Here is a 12039-nt window from a genome sequence, read left to right as displayed (position 1 = left end):
GGTTGTGTATCATTACTAACGTATCACTTGAGTCTGTTTCTTTAATACTAAAGAATCATCAGTAATTAAAAACCACTTGTTTTTTGACTTTTTTTCCTAAACTCTTTTCCCTTCATAATTAGCGTTTCATTACTGTGTATGCTAAGAATTGTAAAAGTAGTGTGGAGTTGGGTAGTCATGGTAAAAGCAGATGTGTGATTCTCTAGTGTGATTCTCTTTGGTGTTTTAATTCCAACCAGAAAAAAGTTTTCCTTGGCAATCATACTTTACTCTCCCTCCTTCCCACTGATTACCTTGGCTATGAGGTTTAGTTATTTTGGTGCATATTGGTTTAGATTACATAGTAGTTAGGCTGTCAACTATTTAATAGGTTCGTTTTCCCCAACTTGGCTTCTTGCCTGTTCTTGAAGCAACCAAGCCTTTTTTTCTGTGAACTTAGGAACAAAATTGAATGAAATAAAACTATTGTTAGCAAGTATTGTATACAGTTAGGCTCATATGTTTAACAGTCAATGTTTATAATTCCTAGAATGGTACAACTTGAATCATAAGGGCTTTAAATAAGTCATCTAGTCTACCCTGTTCCCTTTTGTGACTATTTCCTTCTATGTATAAAATAGGATATGCTTTTATGTCTAAATTTGTCTTCGTTAGGTTTTATTATAGTTGAATAGGCTCTATCCAGTGAATGTGTGAAGTGAGTCTTATTTGTCCTACACTTAATTTTCCTCAGAGTTCAAGTTATTTTAACATCTTTCAGAATTTTATAGACTTCAATCATGTCCTTATTACTCTACTGAAAGTTCTAATTCCTTTTGATTCTACTTTCCTTACAAAGGATTCTCTTCCCCCAAGCCATCTCCACCTACAGTTTTTGTCTTATTTTAATTATCTTTTTCTGGACCATCTCCAATTGTAATATACTTTACTTGAGACCTAGTGACCAGAGCAATATATGTTATTTATGCATGAATTTATCATTAATTATTTGAGTTTTATCTCAAATATCCTTCTAGTTTTTACATGACAGTTTATTGCTTTGCTTCTGGAAGCATATTAAGACCAATAACTTTAGAATTATGTGCAGAGATTTTTTTCAGACCCTCTCCTGCCCTTTATTTGATAACTTGGATAAGGTTTTTTAGTATATTTTAGATTACTTTTCTATAGGCAGATTTTCTTACACTTGCCAATATTGAAATAGATCTGCCACTTTTCTGCCCACTTATACAACCTTCAGCTCTTCCTATATTTTTTTGCTATCAGTTTGGCCTTTAAGAACCCAGAATTGCTTAGCATCATCAGTGAACTTGACAGTTTCCCAGGATACATCTTCGTAATTTGTAACTCTATTAAATAAGACTGCTCCTAGAACTAGTGTTTCTACCTTACCATCTAGAGATTTGTTCATTTATCCTTATTTTTTGTTTTCTGTCTTCATCTGTAACAGAATAATTCCTTTTTTGGCTAAATCTCTCAAGAACCTTGTCAGAAATCTTTCAGATATGACTTCATTTAATTTACAAAACTAAATTGCTTTTCCTCTAATTTTGTATTTACTTTAAGCATTATTCAAAATACTATGTTGGTAATATTAAGGTATTTGGAAAATTCTTTTAGAAGTGTATAAGTCTTAGAGACTTGCATACATTCCTTGTCTTTTTTTCCTTTTGAAATACTGCATTGGTAATAAGGGCTCTAAGGAGGAGGTTCAGCCTTTGGCACTATTTTAAAATGGTTAAGTTTGATTTTAACCCTCACTTTTACATCCATGTTATCAAAAGCCTGTTTTCTCTGATCTAAACTTTTAACTTCTCAATTCCTGTTTCCCTTTCTCTCTCTTATGTGCCCAATATCTTATCTCAGGAGTTCTATACTTTCTAAAATGTCCAGGGTTACAACTAATTCATCCTAATATGTTAATGAGAAGATGCTTTCACTTCATCCATGGCCAGAATTGGCCATTTCTGGGTCTTCTCTTGATAATAAGTAACACTAATCTAAGTGCCAGGCCTTCACAAATATTCACTTAATACCCACAATAATCCAGTCAGGTAGATACTGTTTTTCCCCCTTTTTGTACTTGAGAAAATTGAAGCAGAAAAAGATGAAGTAACTTGGCCAAAATCATACAGCTAAAAGTGTTAAGAGTCAGGATTTGAATCAAGGAGTCAGGTTTCAATCAACATTTTAAATTCTTTTATATATTTAAATGGCATTATATTTTGTATTATTTTCAGAATATAAATGTTTTTCTTAAATTCTTCATCTGTAATATGTACACAGAATGATAGGAGGTGTGTGGTGGGAGAAGTTTCATTTCTGATACTAGATTCCTAGATAAACAGTTCAAAGTACACTTAATTTGCTTCAGGAAAATAAAACTGCCATTTATTTACTCATTCATCAAATATTTATTCAGTGCCTAACAAGCAATAGGCACTATTCTGGATGCATGGGATATATCACTGAATAAAAAAGGTAAATATCTGTTGTGGAGAACCTACAGCTGTGGAAAGTAGGTGACAAAGACAATAGACATAAATTATTATGTTAGAAAATAAATGCTATGGGGAAGAAAATAGAGCATTGGGAATATAGAGGTAGGGATGAATTGAAAGAAGGTGAAATCTGAGTGAAGACGTGAAAGATGCAAGGGGGTATGGATACCTAGAGGAAAAATATCCCAGGCAAAGGAAACTGTCAGTGCAAAGGCCCTGAGGTAGGAGTGTGTGTGTGGTGTGTACAGGGAATACCATGGAGGCCACTGTGACAGGAGCAGAATGATGAAGGGATAAGTAGGTGGGCAGGAGGAGTTCAGATGATGTAGGACTTTATATGCCATTGTAAGGCCTTTGGCTTTTACTCTGAGTAAGATAAGGAGCTGTATTTTGATGTCCTATTATGCCAGCTACAAAATTGGTCCTTCATAGACATTATTTCATTTTCTTATCCAGAGCCCTAGAAGACAAATGCTTTTATTATCCCATCTTACAGAAAAAGGTACCAAAGTTTAGAGACTAAATAACTTGCCTAAAGTGTTACAACTTGCATGTGGAAGAACCAGAATTCAGATCCAAGCCATATATTTCTTAAAACCCATGTACAGTTGACCCTTGAACTGTGCAGGGATTAATCTGAGTATAACTTAAATTCATGGTTTCTCCACCTCCATGGATTCAACCAACCATGGATCATGTAGTACTGTAGTATTTACTATTGGAAAAAAAAAATCCATGTATACGTGGACCTGCACAGTTCAAACCCACGTTGTTCAAGGGTCAACTGTACTTAACCATTATGCTACTTAAGTTCCAGTTTGTGAGAAACATTTTGAATATCTTGTGGACAGTAGCTCAAAAAATGGAACTAGTGAAGTCTGTGTTATTTTATAATATTATCCTATATTTAAATATAATATATTAAAATATTATGTATTTTGTTACTTATAAAGGAATGCCTTTTATGTTTAAGGGTATTGACTTTCTGGTTTTTTCCCTTCCAGGTGGCTTAGATATAGACTCGTTTCAGGAGCGTGAGGAAGGCCGTGCGGGGCCAGATGATAATGAGGAGGTCATGCGAGCACTGCTCATTCATGAGAAGAAGACCCCCTCTGCCACAGCAGGCTCAGTGGGGGCAGCTGCTCCTGTGACCACTGCCAATGGCAGTGACTCTGAGAGTGAGACCAGTGAGTCAGACGATGACTCTCCACCCTGTGCTACAGCTGTGGCTGCACATCATGGGGAAGAGGATGAGGAAGATGATGAATTTGAGGAAGTAGCAGATGACCCCATTGTCATGGTGGCTGGCCGTCCATTCTCCTACAGCGAAGTGAGCCAGAAGCCAGAGCTGGTGGCCCAAATGACACCAGATGAAAAGGAAGCGTACATAGCAATGGGACAACGCATGTTTGAGGACCTCTTTGAGTGAGCTTTCCCTACCTTTTCCTCCTTTCTCTAATGTGCATTTAAAAAGAAATTCCCTACCTTTGAAGGAAAGTGTTCAGTGGCCTTCTGCCTCTCTTGATGTAAATCAACTGTTAATCTTGTGCAAAGAGTAATGGGAGAGAAAGTTTGATTTTTATGCCAGAAACTTCTCCACGAGGTAGGTTGGCTATAAGCATACCCTTTCCTATTACTACAGTATTAATATTTTGCTGTATTTCCCTATCTCACCTTTTTTCTTTCCCTTTTAAGACACATTTTTCTCCCTTCTGAAATGAGTGAGAGAAGTCTAAAGGTAAATTCTTCATGTCTGCCTGTAGAAGCCCACTTTGATAGGTTACAGTAATTCATTGATCACATCCTTTTTATTTATTCTGACCAAGCATTCCAAAAAGCTCCTGATATTGCTGCCAACCAAGCAGCTTGGCAACAGGCAAATCATTGATGAAGGAAATAAAAAAATCTTAAAGCTTCATATTGCTTCACAGTTTAGGATGGAGTCGATATGTAAGGGGAGGTGGGAGTGCGTGTGGAAGAAGGATGGTTATGCGTAAATCTCACGATTAATATCTAAACCAAAATTGGTGTCTTTAGAACTGACTTGACTGACAGATATTATTGTTGTGCATAATGCCTTTTGGTTTGTATGTTAGGTAATAGAAAACAGAAAGTGTGTTTGGTAAGCCCTTAGGAAGAAATTAGAGAAAAAACACAGACTTAGGATAAGGAGTCCATGTAAGGGGTTGAAGAGTGGAGAGCATTGGGAACAGTACCCTTTAACATTGTCTGAGTGTGTGCTGATTTGGGAATCCTTTATATAAAGCTGAGATTGGTCCCCTTGTTTTTCAGTTCTTCCACAGTGCTATAAATTGTTTAAAGAGGCCATTCCAGCAGAAATCAGCATATAACAATTGATTACTCCTCTCTCTTTTTTTTTTCTCTCAACATTATTGATGACCTTGTCTCTTTTGATTCTTGTCAGGAATGGTATTTTAGAGTGCATCCAGTATATCATTGAGCATTGTAACCTCAAGAAAAATACTTTATTTTTGGTTCTGATATGTAGTATGGTATTATTCCTTAAGGCAGAACTTTAAAGAACTTTCATACAAAGGTCTACAACAATTGTATTTTTTATAATATTTTCCCTTGCATTGTCATTTTAAGTATTTATCATTTTATAGTACATGTGTAAAGTTGAGGTAGATTTTAAACATCTGAGCCTTGTATAAAGTAATGGTTCATTTACCTGGGTTGTATTATGACTGAATATTGACAATAAATCTATTTTATACTGACTGAAATTTGTTAATCTAGCTCTGTAACATCTTTACATAATTAAAATGAATACTCTTCCCATTTAAAAAAAAGTGTTTCAGAATATTTTCTCTTATTGGTCATGTTTCAAATAATAGATGCAATTTTATGTAGTCTAAACTTTTTCTGGCAATAAGTTGCCTCAAGAATGACTTTATGGGAGGAGCTTCAAGATGGCCGAAGAGTAAGACGTGGAGATCACCTTCCTCCCCACAAATACATCAGAAATACATCTACATGTGGAACAACTCCTACAGAACACCTACTAAATGCTGGCGGAAGACCTCAGACCTCCTGAAAGGCAAGAAACTCCCCATGTACCTGGGAAGGGTAAAAGAAAAAAGAGAAAACAGAGACAAAGAATAGGGACAGGACCTGCACCAGTGGGAGGGAGCTGTGAAGGAGGAAAGGTTTCCACACACTAGGAAGCCCCTTCATGGGCGGAGACTACGGGTGGTGGAGGGGGGAGCTTCAGAGCCATGGAGGAGAGCACAGCCACAGGGGTGCAGAGGGCAAAGTGGAGAGATTCCTGCACTGAGGATCAGTGCTGACTAGCAGTCACCAGCCCAAGAGGCTTGTCTGCGCCCCCGCCGGGGCAGGCGGGGGCTGGGAGCTGAGGCTCGGGCTTCAATCGGATCCCAGGGAGAGGACTGGGGTTGGTGGCGTGAACACAGCCTGAAGGGGGCTAGTGCACCACAGCTAGCCGGGAGGGAGTCCGGGAAAAAGTCTGGACCTGCCGAAGAGACGAGACTTTTTCTTGCCTTTTTGTTTCTTGGTGCACGAGGAGTGAGGCTTAAGAGTGCCACTTAAAGGAACTCCAGAGATGGGCGTGAGCCACGGCTATCAGTGCAAACTCCAGAGACGGGCATGGGACGCTAAGGCTGCTGCTGTAGCTACCAAGAAGCCTGTGTGCCAGCACACGTCACTATCCACACCTCCCCTCCCGGGAGCCTGCGCAGCCCGCCACTGCCAGGGTCCCGTGATCCAGGGACAACTTCCCCGGAAGGACACATGGCGCGCCTCAGGCTGGTGCAATGTCACGCTGGCCTCTGCCACCGCAGGCTCGCCCCACATCCAAAACCTTCCCTCCCACCCCCACCCCCCCGGCCTGACTGAGCCAGAGCCCCCGAATCAGCTGCTGCTTTAACCCCATCCTGTCTGAGTAAAGAACAGATGCCCTCAGGTGACCTATATGCAGAGGCGGGTCCAAATCCAAAGCTGAACCCCAGGAGCTGAGCGAACAAAGAAGAGAAAGGGAAATTTCTCCCAGCAGCTCAGGAGCAGTGGATTAAATCTCCACAATCAACTTGATGTACCCTGCATCTGTGGAAAACATGAATAGACAACGAATCATCCCAAATTGAGGAGGCTTTGGGAGCAACGATATATATATATATTTTCCCTTTTTCTCTTTTTGTGAGTGTGTATGTGTATGCTTCTGTGTGTGATTTTGTCTGTATAGCTTTACTTTTACCATTTGTCCTAGGGTTCTGTCCGTCCATTTTTTTTTTTAATTAAAAAAATTTTTTAAATAACTTTATTTTATTTTATTTTATCTTCTTTTTTCTTTCTTTCTTTTTTTTCTCCCTTTTATTTTGAGCTGTGTGGAGGACAGGCTCTTGGTGCTCCAGCCAGGCATCAGGGCTGTGCCACTGAGGTGGGAGAGCCAAGTTCAGGACACTGGTCCACAAGAGACCTCCCAGCTCCACTAATATCAAATGGCGATAATCTCCCAGAGACCTCATCTCAATGCCAAGACCCACCTCCACTCAACGACCAGCAAGCTACAGTGCTGGACACCCTATGTGAAACAACTAGCAAGGAAGGAACACAACCCCATCCATTAGCAGAGAGGCCACCTAAAATCATACTAAGGCCACAGACACCCCAAAATACACCACCAGACGTGGACCTACCCACCAGAAAGACAAAATCCAGCCTCATCCACCAGAACACGGGCACTAGTCCCCTCCACCAGGAAGCCTACACAACCCACTGAACCAAACTTAGCCACTGGGGACAGACACCAGAAACAATGGAAACTACAAACCTGCAAGACTGCGAAAAGGAGACCCCAAACACAGTAAGTTAAGCAAAACAAGAAAACAGAGAAACACACAGCAGATGAAGGAGCAAGGCAAACACCCACCAGACCTAACAAATGAAGAGGTAATAGGCAGTCTACCTGAAAAAGAATTCAGAATAATGGTAGTAAAGATGATCCAAAATCTTGGAAGTAGAATGGAAAAAATACAAGAAATGTTTAACAATGACCTAGGAGAACTAAAGAGCAAACAAACAGTGATGAACAACACAATAAATGAAATTTAAAATTATCTAGAAGGAATCAATAGCAGAATACCTGAGGCAGAAGAACAGATAAGTGACTTGGAAGATAAAATAGTGAAAATAACTACTGCAGAGCAGAATAAAGAAAAAAGAATGAAAAGAACTGAGGACAGTCTCAGAAACCTCTGGGACAACATTAAACGCATCAACATTCAAATTATAGGGGTCCCAGAAGAAGAAGAGAAAAAGAAAGGGACTGAGAAAATATTTGAAGAGATTATAGTAGAAAACTTCCCTAATATGGGAAAGGAAATAGTTAATCAAGTCCAGGAAGCACAGACAGTCCCACAGAGGATAAGTTCAAGGAAAAACATGCCAAGACACATAGTAATCAAACTATTAAAAATTAAATAAAAAGAACAAATATTAAAAGCAGCAAGGGAAAGACAACAAATAACACCTAAGGGAATCCCCATGAGGTTAACAGCTGATCTTTCAGCAGAAACTCTGCAGGCCAGAAGGGAGCGGCAGGACATATTTAAAGTGATGAAGGAGAAAAACCTACAACCAAGATTACTCTACCCAGCAAGGATCCCATTCAGATTTGATGGAGAAATTAAAAGCTTTACAGACAAGCAAAAGCTAAGAGAATTCAGCACCACCAAACCAGCTTTACAACAAATGCTAAAGGAACTTCTCTAGACAGGAAACACAAGCGAAGGAAAAGACCTACAAAAATAAACACCAAACAACTAAGAAAATGGTAATAGGAACATACATATCGATAATTACCTTAAATGTAAATGGATTAAATGCTCCCACCAAAAGACATAGATTGGCTGAATGGACACAAAAACAAGACCTGTGTATATGCTATCTACAAGAGACCCACTTCAGACCTAGGGACACATACAGACTGAAAGTGAGGGGATGGAAAAAGATATTCCATGCAAACGGAAATCAAAAGAAAGCTGGAATAGCAATTCTCATATCAGACAAAATAGACTTTAAAACAAAGACTATTACAAGAGATAAAGAAGGACACTACGTAATGATCAAGGGATCAATCCAAGAAGAAGATATAACAATTGTAAATATTTACGCACCCAACATAGGAGCACCTCAACACTAAGGCAAATACTAACAGCCATAAAAGGGGAAATTGACAGTGACACAATTATAGTAGGGGACTTTAACACCCCACTTTCACCAATGGACAGATCATCCACAATGAAAATAAGTAAACACAAGCTTTAAATGATACATTTAACAAGATGGACTTAATTGATATTTATAGAACATTCCATCCAAAAACAACAGAATACACATTCTCAAGTGCTCATGGAACATTCTCCAGGATAGATCATAATCTTGTGTCACAAATCAAGCTTTGGTAAATTTAAGAAAATTGAAATCGTATCAAATATCTTTTCCGACCACAGCGCTATGAATCTAGATATCAATTACAGGAAAAAATCTGTATGAAATACAAACACATGGAGGCTAAACAACACACTACTTAATAACCAAGAGATCACTGAAGAAATCAAAGAGGAAATCAAACAATACCTAGAAACAAATGACAATGAAAACACTATGACCCAAAACCTATGGGATGCAGCAAAAGCAGTTCTAAGAGGGAAGTTTGTAGCAATATAATCCTACCTTAAGAAACAAGAAACATCTCAAATAAACAACCTAACCTTACACCTAAAGCAATTAGAGAAAGAAGAACAAAAATACCCCAAAGTTGGCGGAAAAAAAGAAATCATAAAGATCAGATCAGAAATAAATGAAAAAGAAATGAAGGAATGGTTCCTTGAGAAGATTAAAAAAATTGAGAAACCATTAGCCAGACTTACCAAGAAAAAAGGGAGAAGGCTCAAATCAATAGAATTAGAAATGAAAAAGGAGAAGTAACAACTGACACTGAAGAAATATAAAGGATCATGAGAGATTACTGCAAGCAACTATATGCCAATAAAATGGACAACCTGGAAGAAATGGACAAATTCTTAGAAAGGCACAACCTTCCGAGACTGAACCAGGAAGAAATAGAAAATATGAACAGACCACTCACAAGCACTGAAATTGAAACGGTGATTTAAAATCTTCCAACAAGGAAAAGCCCAGGACCAGATGGCTTCACAGGCGAATTCTATCAAACATTTAGAGAAGAGCTAACAGCTGTCTTTCTCAAACTCTTCCAAAATAGAGCAGAGTGAGGAACACTCCCAGACTCATTCTATGAGGCCACCATTACTCTGATACCAAAATCAGACAAAGATGTCACAAAAAAAGAAAACTACAGGCCAATGTCACTGATGAACATAGATGCAAAAATCCTCAACAAAATACTAGCAAACAGGATCCAACATCACATTAAAAGGACCATACACCGTGAACAAGTGGGGTTTATCCCAGGAATGCAAGGATTCTTCAATATATGCAAATCAATCAATGTGATACACCAAATTAACAAATTAAAGGCAAAGAACCATATGATCACCTCAATAGATGCAGAGAAAGCTTTTGACTAAATTCAACACCATTTATGATAAAATCCCTCCAGAAAGTAGGCTTAGAGGGAACTTTCCTCAACATAATAAAGGCCATATACGACAAACCCAAAGCCAACATCATCCTCAATGGTGGAAAATGAAACCACTTCCACTAAGATTAGGAACAAGACAAAGTTGTCCACTCTCACCACTATTATTCAACATACTTTTGGAAGTTTTAGTCACAGCAATCAGAGAAGAAAAAGAAATAAAAGGAATCCAAATTGGAAAAGAAGATGTAAAGCTGTCACTGTTTGCAAATGACATGATTCTATACGTAGAGAATCCTAAAGATGCCACCAGAAAACTACTAGAGCTCATCAATGAATTTGGTAAAGTAGCAGGATACAAAATTAATGCACAGAAATCTCTTGCATTCCCATACACTAATGATGAGAAATCTGAAATTGAAATCAAGAAAACACTCCCATTTACCACTGTAACAAAAAGAATAAAATATCTAGGAATAAACCTACCTGAGGAGACAAAAGACCTGTATGCAGAAAATTATAAGACACTGATGAAAGAAATTAAAGATGATACAAACAGATGGAGAGATATACCATGTTCTTGGATTGGAAGAATCAACATTGTGAAAATGACTCTACTACCCAAAGCAATCTACAGATTCAATGCAATCCCTGTCAAACTACCAATGGCATTTTCCACAGAAGTAGAACAAAAAATTTCACAATTTGTATGGAAACACAAAAGAACCCGAATAGCCAAAGTGATCTTGAGAACGAAAAACGGAGCTGGAGGAATCAGGCGCCTGGACTTCAGACTATACTGCAAAGCTATGGTAATCAAGACAGTATGGTACTGGCACAGAAACAGAAATATAGATCAATGGAACAGGATAGAAAGCCCAGAGATAAACCCATGCACATATGGTCACCTTATTTTTGATCAAGGAAGCAAGAGTATACAATGGAGAAAAGAGTCTCTTCAATAATTGGTGCTGGGGAAACTGGACAACTACACATAAAAGAATGAAATTAGAACATTCCCTAACACCATACACAAAAATAAACTCAAAATGGATTAAAGACCTAAATGTAAGGCCAGACACCATCAAACTCTTAGAGGAAAACATAGGCAGAACACTCTATGACATAAATCACAGCAAGATCCTTTCTGACCCACCTCCTAGAGAATTGGAAATAAAAGATAACCAGCAGAATGGGAGAAAATATTTGCAAATGAAGCAACAGACAGGATTAATCTCCTAAATTTACAAGCAACTCATGTAGCTCAATATCAAAAAAAAAAACCCAGTCCAAAAATGAGCAGAAGACATAAATAGACATTTTTCAAGGAAGATATACGGATTGCCAACAAACACATGAAAGAATGCTCAACATAATCATTAGAGAAATGTGATCAAAACTACAATGAGGTATCATCTCACACCAGTCAGAATGGCCATCCTCAAAAAATCTACAAACAATAAATGCTGGAGAGGGTGTGGAGAAAAGGGAACCCTCTTGCACTGTTGGTGGGAATGTAAACTGATACAGCCACTATGGAGAACAGTATGGAGGTTCCTTACGAAACTAAAAATAGAACTACCATACGACCCAGCAATCCCACTACTGGGCATATACCCTGAGAAAACCATAATTCAAAAATTGTCAAGTACCAGAATGTTCATTGCAGTTCTATTTACAATAGCCAGGACATGGAAGCAACCTAAGTGTCCATTGACAGATGAATGGATAAAGAAGATGTGGCACATATACACAATGGAATATTACTGAGCCATAAAAAGGAACAAAACTGAGTTATTTGTAATGAGGTGGATGCACCTAGAGACTGTCATTCAGAGTGAAGTAAGTCAGAAAGAGAAACAAATACCATATGCTAACACATATATATGGAATCTAAAAAAATAAAAAAATGGTCATGAAGAACCTAGGGGCATGATG

At 38.3% G+C, this 12039-nt stretch overlaps 1 protein-coding gene across 4 annotated transcripts in view; it reads left to right on the top strand.

Moving 5' to 3' along the window:
* Positions 1 to 5248, top strand: part of GTF2E1 (general transcription factor IIE subunit 1) — a 34988-nt gene extending 29740 nt beyond the window's left edge. For all 4 annotated transcript variants that reach the window (XM_033855785.2, XM_033855786.2, XM_033855783.2 and 1 more), the window contains one exon: positions 3506 to 5248. In XM_033855785.2, coding sequence (XP_033711676.1) covers positions 3506 to 3930 — 425 coding nt within the window. In that variant the 3' untranslated portion in view covers positions 3931 to 5248. The remainder of the gene's footprint in view (positions 1 to 3505) is intronic.
* Positions 5249 to 12039: the final 6791 nt, after the last annotated feature.

Source organism: Tursiops truncatus, chromosome 4 (assembly GCF_011762595.2).
Source record: "Tursiops truncatus isolate mTurTru1 chromosome 4, mTurTru1.mat.Y, whole genome shotgun sequence".
NCBI classification, from domain to species: Eukaryota; Metazoa; Chordata; class Mammalia; order Artiodactyla; family Delphinidae; genus Tursiops; species Tursiops truncatus.
Note: the sequence above shows the minus strand (reverse complement) of the source record. Positions and strands in the feature narration are given on the sequence as shown.